At 43.1% G+C, this 18,829-nt stretch overlaps 1 protein-coding gene across 1 annotated transcript; it reads left to right on the top strand.

Annotated features, from left to right (window-relative positions):
* Positions 1–597: 597 nt before the first annotated feature.
* LOC306938110 (apolipoprotein B-100-like) lies at positions 598–17,499 on the top strand (the record flags this gene model as incomplete). The annotated part of the gene is made up of 29 exons (XM_079522126.1): positions 598–649; positions 879–1,074; positions 1,593–1,618; positions 2,166–2,278; positions 2,387–2,532; positions 2,695–2,842; positions 3,251–3,403; positions 3,500–3,624; positions 3,720–3,805; positions 3,914–4,361; positions 4,481–4,589; positions 4,805–4,951; positions 5,047–5,258; positions 5,366–5,561; positions 5,669–5,848; positions 5,948–6,151; positions 6,545–6,712; positions 7,297–7,502; positions 7,596–7,775; positions 7,890–8,008; positions 8,713–8,917; positions 9,036–9,208; positions 9,397–9,560; positions 9,643–9,752; positions 9,859–10,223; positions 10,312–15,702; positions 15,814–15,925; positions 16,138–16,324; positions 16,528–17,499. The coding sequence occupies 29 exons, from the start codon at positions 598–600 to the stop codon at positions 17,497–17,499; spliced, it is 10,893 nt and encodes a 3,630-aa protein (XP_079378252.1).
* Positions 17,500–18,829: the final 1,330 nt, after the last annotated feature.

Raw genomic sequence — 18,829 nt, 5'->3', positions numbered from 1 at the left:
TAACCTATGCAGATCTGAACTGAACTCAATGACCTAGCTGGTAGCTGTTGCTATACTGTAGATGCATTGACTATGAGCAATGGTATGAATCATAAACTTGAACCAACAGGAGAGATCCCCTTACTAAATTTGAATGAAATATTATGTATTACATTATGAAAGTAGACCAGACTTATGCAATAAGACCAAAGCAGGTCATGGGTCAGGTCAGGTCATCACTGCCATAATGTTCAACATAGTGACTTAACCACTCAAACAGGCATTGTAATATTACCGTGTGTATCAGAATTATTATTTCATGTTAAAATGGTATATAAACATAGTCTTAGCGGTCAAGTGCTGTCTACACAATGCTGAACATATATGTGCAGGCTTGATCAGCCTAAAATGAAACTTATGAAACTTTGCCTTTGTCCCTCCAGAGTCCACACGTATGGAGGGGACTTTGGAGCTGGAACAGCACTGTCTGTACAGCGACTCCCACGTTCCCTTCATATGGAAAACCATGGGTATAAAAGACCTCTGCTGAGACCAAGGCTTCAGTCTCAGTCTCGAGTACTCAGCATCTCATAAGGAGAGAGCTTCAACGATCTCATCATGGGGAACTCAAAACTCTGCCTGGTGCTCTTAACCACACTTGCCTTGGCTTGTAAGTATTTTTGTAATTGCATTAAATATTGCAGTTAATGCCAAATTGATTCACTGATTGTACTAGTAAAACTAGAAGTTAAAAGTTTAATTTTGAGTTCAAACTTCATCAAATCAACAGATTTTCTTGAGGTAACTATATACTGTAAATGATGTGAATGGAAAATTGTAACAAATTCTAAATCTTTAAAAGAAAAAAAAAACATAAAAATGTATCGTCCGCACCACAGGCTGTAGCCTGAGTGAGGTGGTCGACATGGCTGCCGAGGGCAATGCTGAGGTGGTCGACATGGCTGCCGAGGGCAATGCTGAGGTGGTCGACATGGCTGCCGAGGGCAATGCTGAGGTGGTCGACATTGATGCCGAGGGCAATGCTGCGGTCGTCCCTGCACCCAGCTCTGAGGCCTTTTCTGCTGAAATGGAGAAGTAAGTTATGCCACCAGCACATACATGTTTTTATGTGACTGAACACATGATTGCGTTATGAACGATGTTAAACTCAAAGTGAGTTTAACATTGTTTAATGCAATCAATCAGATAGGACTTTTCTGTTTGGATGTACAGTATGGGCTGTCAAGGCCAGAAAGTATTTTTTTCCCACTCAGTATGAGGCGTTCCCGCATAACTTCCGGGTATGATGATGATGTTGCATACCCTCTATTGATGTCAATTTACATTACTGTGTGACAATGCAACTAGTAACTGTAATGTTGTGAATTTGATAGCCTGAGTGAGGTGGTCGACATGGATGCCGATGGCAATGCTGCGGTTGTCCCTGCACCCAGCTCTGAGTAAGTTATGCCACTGCACATGTTTTTATGTGACTGAACACATGATTGCAATTAAAATAAGAACTGTGGTACAACACTTTTAAAGCAATACAATTGTTTTCAAGTTATTCTTGATAGTAAGTCCTCTTGTATGTTTTTCTTTTGTTTTCTTAGATATCCTCTGAAGGTTGTGGTTGAGGGTGAGTACGATGTCAAACTGTAAACTAGTAAAACTAGAAGTTAAAAGTTTAATTTTGAGTTCAAACTTCATCAAATCAACAGATTTTCTTGAGGTAACTATATACTGTAAATTATGGAAATGGAAAATTGTAACAAATTCAAAATCTTTAAAAGAAAAAAAAACATAAATGTACTTAGTTATTTTACTTAATTGTGTTAAACTTTATTCATTCATTATTCATTTAAACTTCTTGTGTTTTCCTTATAGATGCCCAAGAGGAGGGATCATGCCTGTGTACGTTCCTATATTTATTAAACATAATCCACATAGATTTCACACATAGATTTTTATAGACATATTGTTGACTTAACAATAAAACCAGGACCCCCTTGAAAATGAGATTCTACATCGTAAAGGGCCTATCCATTCGGACAAATTAATTCTGACAAATGACATCTGCGAATACTTTAACCAGTCATACAACTATGACCCTATTGAATTGCTGAAAATACTTGTACGTACAGTAATTCATATTATATAATAATAAAATTATCTATTTTTAACAGTGAACCAAAGGTACAAAGCATTCAACAAATATGAATACCTCTATGAAGCCGAATCCTTGAACGCCATCAACGGTGCTTCAAATCTTCGCAATGGACCCAAGGGCTCTTGCAAGGTACACGATGCATATATATAGTAAATATTACTTAAGCATAAGTACACATTTTTGTTCATGTATATCTTTCCTCGTAATATCCTGAAAGCTAAAATGACACCTGCACAGGTGGAGATTGAAGTGCCCCAGATGTGCAACTTCATCGTCCGCACCACAGGCTGTAGCCTGAGTGAGGTGGTCGACATGGATGCCGATGGCAATGCTGTGGTCGTCCCTGCACCCAGCTCTGAGGCCTTTGCTGCTGAAATGGAGAAGTAAGTTATGCCACCAGCACATACTGTACATGTTTTTATGTGACTGAATACATGATTGCAATTAAAATAAGAACGGTTGTACAACACTTTTAAAGCAATACAATTGTTTTCAAGTTATTCTTGATAGTAAGTCCTCTTGTATGTTTTTCTTTTTTTTCTTAGATATGCTCTGAAGGTTGTGGTTGAGGGTGAGTACGATGTCAAACTGTACCCCGAGGAGGGTGAGACGTCCACAATCTTGAACATCAAGAGAGGTATCATCTCTGCCCTGGCCGTGCCTCTGCTGGAGGAGGAAAAGAACAAGAACATGGTACATAAAACTGCTCTTTAATTTATACCTCACTGCAGGTATCCACATGTGTATTCTTGTATAGCCTACACTACCAGCATGAAGAATTATTTTTGAGTGGTGTAAACCACTCCTACAACTGGCTTTGTTAGTGCAGAAAAAATGAGCATGGTTGCTATGTTCACCCTGTTCACCCGGGTGTGATTTCATTACGTCAGAACAACTGGCTTTGTTAGTGCAGAAAAAATTAGCATGGTTGCTATGTTCACCCTGTTCACCCGGGTGTGATTTCATTACGTCAGACATGATTTCATTACGTCAGACAAGCTATATAAGACCTTACACCACTCAGTTCACACGGGTGTGATTTTTATACTTTATATTTGAGGAAAGAATTATCAAATTTGTATTTCTCTGCATTCTTCCCAGCCCACCATCCACGGCAAATGCAGTACCTCTTACTCTGTCAATGAAAGAGAGGACATTGCTACTGATATCAGCCTCACCAGGGATCTGTCCAAATGTGACAAGTTTGTCCCCATGAGAGACCACACCAGTCCCCTGGCTCTGATCTCTGGCATGGTAAGACATCCAAGCAATGTGGTTGTTTGCTTGTTTGTAAAATGCCATACTGTGAGTCTGAGAAATAGGCTAATACAAATAACTATCTACTTGCAGCACTACCCTCTTGCCCAGCTGGTCAGAAGCTCCCAGACCTGTAACTACAAGTTTGACAATAAGAACATGCACATGACCTCTGGTGCCTGCACTGAGAACCACATCCTGATTCCTTTCTCTCACAAGTAAGTCAACCATATACACGGTTATCTCACAGTATACATGATTTTGCATGCATCTATTATGTAATAGATCTTAACTACGTGTTGTTTGCCCATAGGGGACAATATGGTGTTACCAATGTTGGCAAGCAGTCTCTGACTTTGCTGGAGGTTTCTGCTTACAACGACAGAGTCTTTGACTTTGGTAAGGAGATCTTTGCATTTATCTTTTTTCCTATGGATGTTCTTTTTTTCTTTTTCTTTCTTTTTTTCATCAATTCATTTTCAACTGTTTACTCTCTGTTTACTATAGATGCAACCACTGTCAAGGGTCTGAACATGGAGACTCCTGTTGACAAGAGTGTTATCCAGGATAAGGATGCTGGTCTGGTTCTCCTGAGAGAACTGGCTAATCTGCCTGAGACCGAGGGTCAGAGGAGGGCCCATCTCTTCCACGTGCTGGTTGATGTGGTCCGTGAAATGAGGATGGAGACCCTGAGCGCTGCCCTTCCCGAGGCTCTTGAGGTGTCCCGTTCACTCAGCTACCAGGTTCTGGCCCAGTGTGGTACTCCTGAGTGTAGCAGTGCCATCATGCAGATCCTGAGGACCTACGACAGCTCCGCTGTTGAGGTTGATGCCACCGTGTTTGGTCTGGGACTGGTGTCCAACCCCTCTCCCCTCCTGATCAATGACATGCTGGAGATGGCTCAGTACAAGCCCAGCAAGCCCATCATGTATGCCCTCAGCAATGTTGTCAAGAGGTGAGGAAACAAGTCTTGAACTTACTTACTAGTACTGTTAGTACTAGCTTATTTCGTGTTACACAATAGATAACTCAACTGCCACATTCATGTTCAATTCAATGTTAATTCCTTAATAGGTTCTACAAAGCTGAAGGCAAACTGACCCCTGAAATCCATGCTGTTGCTCGTTTCATGGGCTCCCAGCTAGGCGACTGCACTGGTGACAATGCCTTCATGACTCTGAGGGTGAGTGGTTATCTCTAACAGACTTATACTTAATAATAATAATCGTTATTGTCCCGAAGGATATTCGTCTTCAGTCTGTTCAAACACCCACTTAAAAAAACAACACATAGGCCTATAGCACATTTGTTTAATGCTGCGATGGCTGAGGGAACAAAAATGTACTTCACAAGGTAGTACATAACAGAACAAACTCATCAATGGTTTCATGACTTTAGGTTATTGGAAACATGGCTGCAGCCATGGGCGCTGCCAGCCCTGCCCTGAGGACTGCTGTGATCGAGTGTGTGAACCAGCCTGCTGCATCTCTTGCTGTTCAGCAAGCTGCCATCCAGGCCTTCAGGCTGACCCCTGTCCCTGAGGAGGCAAGTCATACATACATTATCACGGTTATTAAGACTTTGCAGAAGTAATAGTTCATAGTTAATAATTCAATGATGGATGTATTTCTCTGTCACAGGGCAGAGAGATTCTCATGCAGGTGCTTCTGGACAGCGCCAGCCCCCTGCAGAAGCGTGTTGCTGCCTACCTGGTGCTAATGAAAGACCCCCAGCCAAGTGAACTCGCCCAGCTGGCTGCTGCCCTGCCTATTGAACCTGACCAGCAAGCCAGGAGCTTTGTCATCTCCCATATTACCAACATCTTGTCTTCAACTGAGCCCGAGACAGAAGAGTAAGTAAAGCCTTTTAATATTAAATATGCATCATGAGCTGTGGGTAAGAGGATTTCATATTTCATTCAATGCTTAACTCTAATTAGTACATCTAACATTCTTATAGGCTGAGACAGAAGATCCTCGATGCCCTGCAAGGTAATGAGATTGGAACTGTCATGGACCCAACCAAGTTCTCCCGCAACTACAAGGTTGGATCTGTGGAGGGCAACATGATCTTTGAGGGTGCCAGCTATCTGCCCAAAGAGGTCATGCTTGAGATGACCCTGAAAGCCTTTGGCTATGACATTGACATGATGGAGGTAAATAAAACCAATTGTTTCCTTGTAAGATATAATAATGGATTGCTCAGTTATTCAAACTCACCTTTCAATTGTCACACTAACAACGAACATTCATACATTTCCAGATCGGCATGGAGGGTACCGGACTTGAGCCAACTGTTGAGGCTCTGTTTGGAGAGAACGGATTCTTCCCAGACACAGTGCTGAAGACAATGTACTTTGTCTCTGACAAAATGCCCCAGGAGGTCAGCCTGGTCCTGAAGAACCTGCTCCCCGCTCTAAGGAACGACAGACGAAAGAGACAGGTAAGTTACAAAGGTGTTTGGATGTTAATTTACTACTTACATACTTTATTATAATTTCTATACTCATAAGTCATCATCTCATTATTTGTATATATTTAGGCCACCCAGAACATCATGAGAGAAATCGGACGCAACCTTAACAAACTGGTGACTGAACTGAAAGCCCAGCAGACCCCTGAGGCTATGGTTTACCTGAGACTTTTGGGAAATGAGCTGGGATATCTCAAGACCAGTGACATGGAGGAGATGGCCTACTCTGCTGCCATGATGATTGATAACATGCTCAAGATGCTCCCCATGGATGTAAGTAAACTTACATCCATGTAGACTTCGCTGCTACATGACGAGGTGGCAGCCAAGTATATGAACTTTTAATGTTTGTTTTAAACATGCCTACCCGGGGCGTCATGTGTGTGGGGTGGCGTGCCCGCCAGGCATTCTTGGCGTTTTTTCGGGGCATGAATAAGATCCTAGCTTGTTTCTTCTATGAAACAAAATTAGTTACAAGAGGTATTTATATCGACCACAATGTCTTACGTTCACATTTAAAAACAAACATTAAACAAACCCTAAACAAACATTAAAGTCCATAGACTTGGCTGGCAAACGGTTTACATCATAAGTGCTCTAAATTTAAAAATCCCATATGACGTATTCTTCAAAAGCCATGCTGAACTGACTTCTATTTCCTGACAGTTGATGAAGGGATTGATGACTAAAGCTGACAATGAAGTCTTCGCTCACTACATCTTCATGGACAATGAGTTCTTCCTGCCCACGGCTACTGGTGTGCCTCTGAGGATTGCCTTGTCTGGTACCTTCACTCCTGGTATCAAGGGTGGACTCAACATTGCCCGTGACATGGTAAAAATCTTCTCATTTTCACAAAGCACCAGAGTATATTTGTGACCTGGTCTCTGCACCTCTAGCCTCCAGGGTACTTAGGTCAACCTCCCAAATGCCCCTTGCTGTCCCCTCAGCGAGCCAAAAAACCAAAGGCGACCAGGCCTTTTCGGTAATTGCCCCCAAACTCTGGAATAGCCTCCCATTGCATATCAAATCCAGCCCAACCATCGAAAGCTTCAAATCATCCCTAAAAACTCACCTTTTCTCCATTGCCTTCAGCTCCTAGTTTCTGTGATCGTTTTAAACCTCTTTTTATTGTTATTAGTAGGCCAGTTGTTGTTTCATGTTCTTTAAGATGTTGTTATATTGTATTTTTTCTTATTTGAAGTATTGCTAAACGTTTTGTTAATTTTGTATTTTATGATGTAATTTTTTATATGGAAAGCACTTTGGGTCAACTTCTGTTGTTTTTAAAATGTGCTATATAAATAAAGGTGACTTGACTTGACTTGACAAAGATGAATAATAATGAGATGTATACAGATACATATGGTATCTCTCTCATAACCCATCGCTGGCTGACCACTTTGTTCCCCCCCTAGAGCGAGATTGCCTTCATGCCCTCTGCTGGCATTGAGTTTACGACTCAGATCGGCTCTTTCATTCCTGAGTACATCAACACTGGACTGGAGATGCACACCAACCTCTTCCATGAGAGCGGACTGAGCGCGAAGATCTCCATGGGAAGTAGTGAAATTAAGTTCACCATGCCTGCTCCTAAGAATCCTACCAAGCTCATCAGCATTACGTAAGCCTCAACTGACTATGTACGCAAACTGTCTATATGGAATCTAATTCCTGTAAATGCAACAATCCAAACTTTCTTCTTTCTCAATTACAGAAACACATTTGTAGCAGTGAATGGTGCTGAGATTAAAACTATCCCCCCTATGGTGGAGGACAAGGTTGATGTCAGTGAGTGTAATCCCTTCTTCGCTGGAATGAAGTACTGCACTTCCCTGATGTACACTGATGCTTACAATTATGAGACCCCCTACTTCCCCTTCACCGGAGACAGCAAGTAAGTGAAAGCCCTGAAACTTGTAAAATGCTAGAACAGCATTCGTGAATGGAATGCCTTTTAAATTGTATTGTATTTAAGTCAAATCAATCGTAAAATGGATCTATCTCTCAGGTTGGCTGTGGAGCTCCATCCTACTGGCGAGGTGACTGAATACTCTGCTACCATCACTTATGAGCTTCTCACAGAGGATGAGAAGGTTGACATCGTGAAAATGGTCTTGACGGCGGAAGGTAACAAGATTCAGCAAATAATGATTTCAAAGCTATAAAACAGCTTATTAATAAGTGGAGGTAATGGCATTTCTCTTACATTGGAGCTGTTCTTATTGTCACATTTATTATACACAAACATGTTTGTTTGTGGGGGCTTACACTGCAGGCACAGTTTTGAACTGGAACAAAACTCATATAGAAAAGAATATTCCACTAGGATTTCCCTTACTATTACGTCAACATAGTTTTGTTACAGTAATATACCTTTAGTCAACATAGTCAAACCTAAAACAAGCAATTTGCTACTATGGTAGTCTTTGCAACTGATATTGAATTCTGGTCGTTAGGTAAATACTCCACACATTTTGTCATGAACTTATTTATGACTGCATAATAGTGTAAACAGCTGAAGGCATTTTTGAGTGGTGTAAACCACTCCTACAACTGGCTTTGTTAGTGCAGAAAAAATGAGCATGGTTGCTATGTTCACCCTGTTCACCCGGGTGTGATTTCATTACGTCAGACATGATTTTTGAGTGGTGTAAACCACTCCTACAACTGGCTTTGTTAGTCTGTGCAGAAAAAATGAGCATGGTTGCTATGTTCACCCTGTTCACCCGGGTGTGATTTCATTACGTCAGACATGATTTCATTACGTCAGACAGGCTATATAAGACCTCACACCACTCAGTTCACACGGGTGTGATTTTTTCCTTTACCAGGTGCTGGTGAGGCTACAGCAACTGTGAAGTACAACAGGGCGAAGAATGTCCTCACTACTGACTTCCAGATCCCTGACTACGACCTGGAGGCTGGATTCAGGCTGGGTGTCGTTGACGCCAACACCAAGGGCAATGGAGCTTACGCAGTCTCCCTTGACCTGATCAACAAGAACATCCCTCAGCTCTCCCTGGTTGCCCGTGCCAAGTATGAAATCAATCAAAACATGAAACAAATATCAGTATACTTGTATACTGTATTTGTATCTGTATACTTCATCAATGTTTGGTATGAGACCATTAGCTCATAGATTTCCCCTTCTTAGGGTGGCAACGGTGGAGGAAGCTATGCTGCAGCTCCAGTTGCTGGTTCCCTTGATGAAGGCTGATGCCAGCTTCACGGCCAACCTGAAGCGTGGTGAGACACTGGAATTAGAGCTCACAAGTGACATCAAGCTCCCAGAGACCACCTCACTGCAGAAGATTGCCTTGAAATATGGTATGATATAAATAATATTCCCCTTATCTTTTACACAACACTATTGCACCCAGTCCCCATTCATCACATCAGTTAGCTTGGGTACATAAAACAAATACCCCCAATTATTAAAGATGAATTCATCACTTTACTGCAAAAGGATACTTGCATATATTCTATGTGGAACTAACATAAATAACTTTTTGTAGATGACAGCAAGATTGAGGCTGAGGTCAAGTCTGAGATGAACTCTCAGATCCAGAAACTGCTCCCCAATGCTGAGGCATTTGAAAGGATTATCAATGAAGTTCTTGATATGCAGGTTGGACAGACTGACATGAAGGTCCGTCAAATCATCACCATGTCTGTGGAGGTAAAACCATACCCATATGTCACTTTATGCTTCACTTCATCATGAATGGATATCTAAAAACTGTACTAATGTGTCCTTTTAGGCAACCAACAACTACATGGACAAATATGTTTCTGATATCCCATACATGACCTACATGAGGATACCTGCCATGCCTGAAATTACAATGCCAGAAAAACTTTTCTTCAATGCGTAAGTAAAATGTTTTGGGCAAAAGATTGCTAGCCATGAGGGTAGGAATAAAGAGTATTACAAAATATGTGTTCCTATAATGTTATTTATTATATTATTTTGGCAGCGAGGCAAAGGCTGCTTACAACTTCAACAATGAACGCTTCCTCATCACTCTGCCTTTTGGAGGAAAGTCAACAACAGCAGACCTGAACTTCCCACCTGCCTTGGCCACCCCAAGCCTGTCACTGCCCCAGTTTGGCCTGGAGGTTGCCTCCATTGAAATTCCCCTCCCAGAGCTGTTTGTCCCTGAGACCATTTCTGTTCCTGTCTTTGGAAAGGCTGAGGTTATAGCTAAAGCAAGCACCAACCTGTATGAATTAGAGGTTTCTGCAGCTCTCGGCAAAGACGCTGCTGATACGCCAACCTACTCAGCCAAGTTTGAAATGGAGGGAACTTCCCCAGTAGACATCTTGTCCCTCAAGATTGAAGGTAACATTTTCTGCAGCAGTAACAGTAATCAATTCAAGATTTTCAGTTTTGTCTAAAACTCACAAATGCACTGTATTCCCTGTTTCAGGCGCTGGATTGCTGGTTGGCACTCCATCTGATTCTCTCAAGGCAGACATGAAAGCTACTGTGACCCATAAACTTCTTGAAGCCAGTGTGATCATCATGGAACATGGAACCTTCACCGATACGATCAGTGTCAAGTCCAGCAGCAAGATTGTAGCAACAAGTCCTCTTGGCCTGCTAATTGAGCTATTACACACTGGCACGGTTGGCTTCAATGCTGAAGAACTTTCTGCTGATAGCAACCTTGAGGGATCCATCAAAGCTGGACCCATCTATGGCAACACCATTTCTACCCAAGCTTTTGCAGTTTTCCCATTCAAACCAGAAGCAAAGATCGACTCCTCTCTGAAGATTGACTCCACCATTCTTAAGGCTCAGAACACCATTGCAGCCACATTTATCAATGGTGAGCTCAATGTTGCCTCAAACACTAATGCTTTTGAGGACATGCTGACCCAAGCTGCAGAGCTTTCCTTCAAGGAGAACAAACTTGCCCTGACATGCGATACAAATACTATTGTATTTGGCATGAAGGTACGTAACCAGGCTGAGGTCTCTGCTGCCACAGATGAAGTCATCATCAAGATGGAAACCAATGCTGACCAATCTGAAAGCCGCATCTTCTCCTTGCTTACTGCCACTCTTGATGTCAATGGTCTGGCTCTAAGCAGTGATGCTGCTGTGAAACTCCTTGAAAATGAGGCTGTTCAGAAAACAACTCTAAAAATAAACAAGGAGGGTTTGGCTGAGCTGTCCATTATCAACAAGGCTGAAGTGAGTGACATCAAGGTTGATAATGCCAACACTCTGACCATCACTCTCTCTAGCCTTGACTTCGACACCAAGGCTGAGGCCATCGTCAGTGAGTATGCCACTTATACCCATGACATCACCATTGCCCTGAAGCCCTACACCGCTTCTGCAAATGTGAATAACAACCTGAAACTGCTGGCTGCCAACATCATCAATGAGGCTCAGTTGAAGGCAGAGCTTTACAAGATTGACCTGACTGGAAGCCTGAAAGCCACCTATGGTGAAGAGGAGATCAAGCACACTTATGAGATCAATTATGCCGACGTGACTGCCAGTGCTAAGTGCAGCACTACTGGAAAGGTCTTTGGAACCAATATGAACCAGAACACCGAACTTGAAGTTGTTGGACTTGCTGCCAGGCTCACCAATGATGCCCGCTTCAACTCTCAGCCCATGCGCTATGATCACACCGTCCGCACTAGCATCATTCCTTTCGACTTCAACCTTGATGCCATGTTCAATGCTGATGGCGACCTGACCCTTTATGGCAAGCAGAGCGGCCAGCTCCATGGCAAGTTCCTCCTTAGAGCACAGCCCCTGGCCCTTGTCACCTCAAATGAATGCAGAGCCTCAGTGACCCAGCAGCTGGATGATGGTTTCTCCATTGAGACCACTGTTGACAACAAGATGGAAGCATTGCTGACTCCTCAGGAACAGAAGGCCACAATGATGCTGAAATCTAAGATGAACAACCATGTGATGAGCCAGGAAGTTAATGCCTACAACAATGCTGAGAGGCTTGGACTGGAGATGTCCAACACCCTCATTACTAGCCTTCTCAACACTGATTCCAGTGAAAACCAGGAGTTTTCCATCTCTGGCTTCCTTAAATATGATAAGAGCACTGAGAGCCACATGATTATGTTGCCTTTCATTGAGAATTTCCCAGCTCTCCTTGAAAACATCAAGGTCGTGTTTGTGAGCATGGCAGAAGCACTGCAAAACTACATCAACAATGAAGACATAAAGGCTAAGATCGAGGCTATTCCTCAGTATGTGAGTGACTTTGTTTCTCAACTGAATATTGAAGGCAAAGCAGTGCAGCTCAAGCAGACCCTGATTGATTTCACACAGGAATATGTTATCACCATTGAAGAACTGGAGGCCTCCCTGATGAACCTGAAGGATGTTCTTGAGAAAATGCTTACAGAAATTGCTTCCCGCATGCAGGAAATTATTTCTTATACCAAGGAAATGATTGCAAGTGGCACCTTGTCTGAGAATGTCATCAATAGACTGAACCAGGAGCTGAATACTTTCCTTGACGAGTATAATATCAGGGATATGATTGTTGCCATGGTTGATGCCATTGAAGAGGTCATCAAACAGATTGACTTGCAGAAGCTAAGTGAAAGTAGCCTTTCCTTCCTTCGTGATCTGGATGTTCAGTTTGATGTCAAGGCTAAGCTAGAAATGGTTGTCAGCAAGTTGAAGGAGTTCATTGCCAGCTTTGACATTACTGTGTTTGCTGAACAGCTGAAAACCTACATTTCATCCCTCAACCTGGATGCCTACATTCAAGAACTGATGGCACAGTTTCCAACCAACCTCTTTGGTACAACAGTTGAAACTCTCAAAGAATTGATCCAACAGTTTGACATCATTGGAAAATTCAACACAATTGTTGCTAAACTCAGAGAGTTGATCGTCAAGTTTGAAGTTGAACAGAAGGTAGAGGCTATCTTAGAAAAGGTTGTGGAGCTCATCAAGCAGTTCAAGATTGATGAAACTGTCCAAGTTCTAGCTAACAACCTGAAGGCCATTGACATGCCTGTTATGATCATGCAGGTACTGGAAAATGCCATCAACTATCTGAAAGCCACAGAAATTAAACAAGTGGTTGAGCAAATTAATGAGTACCTTGACAACATTGTACAGTACCTTAAATCTTTCAACTACAATGCTTTTGCTGATGAGGTCAACCAGATGATTTCTGCTTATTCCGCTAAAGTAAATGAGCTGGTCAAGGCACTCGAAATCCCCCAGAAACTCGAAGCCATCAGAGAGTTTGTCAACTTTGCTCTTTCTACTGTCATGAACTACCTGGAGCAGCTGAACATGCACTACCTGCCTGTGATTTCACTCCCTGAGATCACCCTTCCAGAGATTTCATTCCCTGTCATCCCTGCAGTTCCCGTTGAGAAGCTCATTGAGACTCTCCAGATGCCTGAGTTCAAGCTGCCAAACATCCCTACTGAATTCATGGTGCCAGCATTTGGAAAACTGTATGGTGAGATCAGAATCAACTCCCCCATCTACACTATCAGAAATGTTGCTGAGCTGCAGAGTTCCGTTGATGGTGAGAATGCTCCTCAGGTGACAGCATTTGTGACCTCCCAGGCAACATCTCCCAGCTTTGAGATCCTCAATTTCAACCTGGATTCTACAGCCCGCATTGCTGTCCCTGAGGCGCAGAATGTGATTGTTGCTGAGACCCTTAAGTTTACTCACTCTGTCCTTGAGCTTGAGCACCAGGCATCTGTAACTCTTAAAGACCTCTCAGCCCAGGCCTCAGCTAAGACCACAGTGAAGGCCACCACTTCACCTTACACTGCAGAGCTTGTGAATGAAGCCTTCTTTGCCACTGCAGGTGGCCTGTCTGTCACAATTGACACCACATACTCTCACATGCTTAACATCCCAATCATTGCCATCACCAGTGAAACTTCTCTGACCCAAAAGGCTGTTGCACGCCAGGAGGGGACCACCGTTACCCTGACTGTTGGGAATGAAGGCACTGCCAAGTTCAACTCTCAGGATGGAGTCCACAAGAGTGACCTGCTCTTCACCATCAAGCCCAACATTGCCAAGCTGACTTTCACTAGTGATACAGACACAGCTCTTCTGAAGATGAAACAGACCCTGAACGCTGACTCTGTCATCTTCAGCTATTTCAAGTTTGATGCCCGCTCTGAGGCAGAGGGCCCAGCTGTCAAGAACAGCCTTCTGGTAGCATCTGGAAATGTCAACCTTTATGATACGAAGATTGAGTTGAAGGCAACCCACGACACAGAGCTGGTTGGCACACTCAGCGGAGTTCTCTCTAATGCAGTCAACATTGTCATCCGTCCCATTGAAGTTGTCCTTGATTTCCAGAACAAGGGGAACACAGTGTTAAGCTTCACTGATAGTCTGATTGCCAAACTGGATCTCCAGAATGATTACTCAGCTAATTTCAAACCTGACACCCAACAGATAAACACTGTTGCCCTGGCACGTCTCAATCAGTACAAATTGTTCTACAATGTCACCATTAACAACAATGAGAAGGAGTTTGGTATCTTCGCTGATGTAGATGGTGAGGCTAATCTTGACATCCTTGCAACCCCCATCAGCATCCCTGAGTTTAATCTGCCATATGCTGACATCCGGACCCCAGCCATCAGTGATTTGAACTTATATGAACTTACAGGCCTGAAGAACATCTTGACTACCACAGAGCAGAATGTTGCTGTAGCAACCAAGATTGTGTACCAGAAGAGCAAGTATGCCCCTCTTGTTGATGTGATGGGTATGATTCAGATTCCCTCTGTGGGTAACCTGATCACAGAGCTGTCCTTTAAGTCTGCCATTATCAACCTCAAACTTAAAGCTGGACTGTACAATGAGGATGATATTGTGTTCCGTCTGGGAGCAACAACCGCCTCTGTGTTTGAGAGCCTGAAGGCTAAGCTTGATGGCACTACCAGCCTGACCACCAGAAGAGGAATCAAGCTGGCCAACTCTCTGTCCCTTGAGAACCTCCATATTGAGGGTACCCATGAGAGTACAATCACTGTGAATCCTGAGACCTTCGAAGCTGCTGTCTCTGTAGCCACTGTTGGCAAATTAGCCCTACCCATTCTCAACCTGGAAGCCAACCAGAACCTGGTTGCGGACATCAAGACCAAGGCAAATGCCGTCTCCACCTTGAAGCTGAAGGGTGATTTCAATTTGCCCATTATCAAGGCTGTTGGAAAGGCAGAGGCAGACCACAGTCTGAAGCTGGAGGGAACATTTGAGGATGTTTCTGTGGAGACAACCAACATGGTAAATATTGAGGGCACAGTGTTTGAAGAATATCCACTTTTGGCAGCTCTTAATAATGAGGCCAATCTGTACATGAACGCTGATGGCCTGCGCTCCACAATCAAGGTTCTTGCTAACACCAGACTCAACCAGGGTGAAATCAAGCTCCTGGAGATGGATCTGGATCAAAGCCTGGCTATTGAGGCCTCCCTTAGCCGTGTGTATGCAGTGCTGAAGATTGCCAGCAACAACGAGGCAAATGTCATGGACTTCAACACCAATGGAAAGCATTTTATCCAGGCTACAATGGACCTTGCACCTACCTCTTCCTTGACCGCTGATATTGAGATTGATATGTCTCAGCCAAGCAGCCTGGGTGAACTCACCATCTTTGAGAAGACCATTGTTGAGCTGACAGCCCCAAAGCAAAAGATCTCTGCCAGTGCCAAGATTGTAACTCCAGTGTACACCACAAGCCTAGTAGCTGAGTTGGAGGGTGATGCCCCTGTCTTCAAAGTGACATTCAAGTCCACTGCTACCTCAGTCTTTGTCATCTTGGATCATGACCTTGATTGTGAGTGCCTATTTTGTCTTCATAAAACTAGATGCCACTGCTGTGTTCTATTAAATACATACATAATATTTCAAATGTAGTTATTCATTTTAAAACAATTTGCTTCCATAGCTACCATCACTGTAAGCCTTGAAAATGCTGCCCTGTCCCTGACTGGCAAGGCTGTATTGACCCATGCTGACCTTACCATGGACATTCAGCATGTTCTGTCCCAGTCTATGAGGTACCCACTTTTGTCTGAAGCATCTCAACTGTTTTAGTTTTTATATTGACCATTTCCGGTGTTCTTAGGCAATTCAGACACTGACATTCCTGTTTTTTTCTCCATATCAGGAAGAGACGCGAAACTGACGGAAGGTAAATATTACTTGTAAAAAATTATCTATCCATATGGATAATCTTGTGTTCGTTTCTAATGGTTATTTCTCTATTCAGTGACGGCCGCCTCACCTTGAACATGGACATCACCAGTCCCACCTTCACCGATGTGAGCTTTCGCTATGCTGCCAGCAGAGATGGTGTGACTGCTTCTCTCTCCACCCCATCAACTGGCTTCCTTGGTCTTCAGGTCCAGGGCAGGGTGCTATCTCAAATGAATGGCAGACTTTATGGACGTTATGCTGTGAGTATTTTACATTCATATTTTGTCTGAATAATGAATCAATTTTCAATTCAGAAATTGTCTAAACAACATGTTGAAATGTATTATTTGAAACTATAAATGTAATCATCAAATGCCGTTGATTGCCCCGCTTAACTCTGCATATTTAGGGGGTATAAGTCAATGAGAATGAACTCAATTTATTCTTCTTTTCTTTTTGCCAGTCTGCGCCAGAGGATGATGTGGACATCTTCATCATTAGAGCTTCTGCAAAGGAAGGCGATAAGATGAATCTGTATGTTGCCTTCAACATGGAGGCCCCTGAAATCGTGATCCACGGACTAAAGGAGAGGCTCCCCGCTATCGTCTCTACCCTGAACGACTTTGGTGAGAAGTATCAGCTCATTGGACACGTCACCGGACTTAAGAGTGCCATCGTCAATCTGGTTGAGGAGACTTACACCACCGTCAACAACCAGGCTGCAGAGCTCAGCCAGCTTTCCATTCTCTTCAGAAACACCGTCGTTCAGTACCAGAAAATTGTTCAGGTCTTCCTGGATGTTGCTGTGAAATTCCTGAGGGAAACCCAGTTCAAGCTGCCTGGCTCTGATGAGATGACCACACTCCCAGAGGTCCTCAAGAAACTGACCGGCACAATTGCCACTGTACTAGAGAAGGCCATCCAGATGATGCTTGTTAATGCTGAGCTCACTTTCAACGCCATGGTTGACATGTTGAGCAACGTTCAAGTCACCATGCCCATCGGAGATGTCATGTCCGGAGCTCAGATGATTGATCGACTAAGAGATACAGTGAAGGCCATCCTTAACCAGGTTGTGGATCTTGTTAAGAACTTGGAGAGCCTGGACATGATCTTGGAGAAGCTGGGCGAGACCTTGAAGGTCATTGTTGACAAAGCTCAGGAGTTTGTTGATAACACCCTGAAGTCTGACATCCTTGATGCCGTTGCCATTTACATCAATGCTTTCTATGGCAACCTTGTCACTCTTCTGAAGAATGTCATGGATCAGGCCAACACTGTTGTGGATATGGAGTATTTGAATACCACCATTGATTACATCATGGAGGTTGTTAGATCTGTGGTGGGCCTGTTAAGCAACGTCGAGTTCCAGGAGTACGTGAAGGTTGAGGGTGGAAGGCTTGAGATTGACCTTCCATTCTACCTCCGCCAGTGAGCGATTGTCAAGGACTAAAACACTACCTTCTAATAACAATTTCGGACATTCAGCTATATTTATATATGTATCAACAGATATGGTATTCTATCCTACTTATCTACCTTTCTGCAATATTAGTATGAAATAAAATCTGTTTACTATTTAATTTTGTATGGCTCTTTTATTATTATCCAAATGTGTCAAGTAATTATTGAATCAGAACTTTACATTTTGCCTAACGTAGGTTTCGCTATAGAGCGTCGCAGTCCCGCCTCCTACCCTGGACCAGGAAATGAAATCCAATGCATTATTCTCATAGACATTTTCTTAAAGTATTTATTTAAAGACGGTTACGCCGCGGACAAAGCCAACTCGAGTCGTGACAACACAAACAATATTTTGGATCAAACAAATAATTACAAAGAAAAAAAACAACAAAAAAAGTGTTGTAACCTGCCGTTTTTTTCTTCTTTCTAATTAGTTGTTTGGTCCAAAATATTGTTTGTGTTGTCATGAGTTGTCACGACTCGAGTTGGCTTTGTCCGCGGCGTAACCGTCTTTAAATAAATACTTTAAGAAATGTCTATGAGAATAATGCATTGGGTTTCATTTCCTGGTCCAGGGTAGGAGGCGGGACTGCGACGCTCTATATGCACTGCAGGCAGGTTGCACTTTCCTGGGTTTCTCTACCTCTGCCAACACATATGCCTGCATACACGTACTGCTTACAGCAGTGGTTCCCAAAGTGGGGTCCGGGGACCCCCAGGGGTCCTTGAGGGAGTTCCAGGGGGTCCCCAGCTAAATGATAGTTTGGAACCAAATACTTATGGGTCTGTAACTCTGAGAGTGTACAAATGGAACCAAATGGACCCTAACGGGTGCATTTGGTTCCATTTGTACACTCTCAGAGTTAAATTTACATTGATTTTACAATATAAATTGGGATCCCAGAGATAGAATTGGCATTAAATGGGGGTCTGTAGATTAATATGTCAAACTGGAGGTCCTTGAAATTAAACTGGTTGAGAATCACTGCGAGAGCCGTAAAAATATTCTCTCTGACATATCTTTTCAAATGGGGGTCCGTGGGATAATTGGTGTCAATTTGGGGGTCCTGGGCGTGAACAAGTTTGAGAACCACTGGTTTACAGTATGCTGAGAGCAAGTCTTTTCCTGGTTTAAATTGTAATGTGTAGCCTATCTATCATATTTATAATGTTAATTCCCTAACATTATTGCACTTCTCATTTCAGTACTTAACATGTTGGTTGTTTTCAGTAGCCTACTTTGAACAACTGGCAGTGTGCGGGATCACCCACCTACCTATTGTTTATATTAGTGTGTTGTT

This window comes from Electrona antarctica (assembly GCF_951216825.1).
Source record: "Electrona antarctica genome assembly, chromosome: 15".
NCBI classification, from domain to species: Eukaryota; Metazoa; Chordata; class Actinopteri; order Myctophiformes; family Myctophidae; genus Electrona; species Electrona antarctica.
The sequence above is the reverse complement of the archived record's forward strand: the minus strand, read 5'-3'. Positions and strand labels throughout refer to the sequence as shown.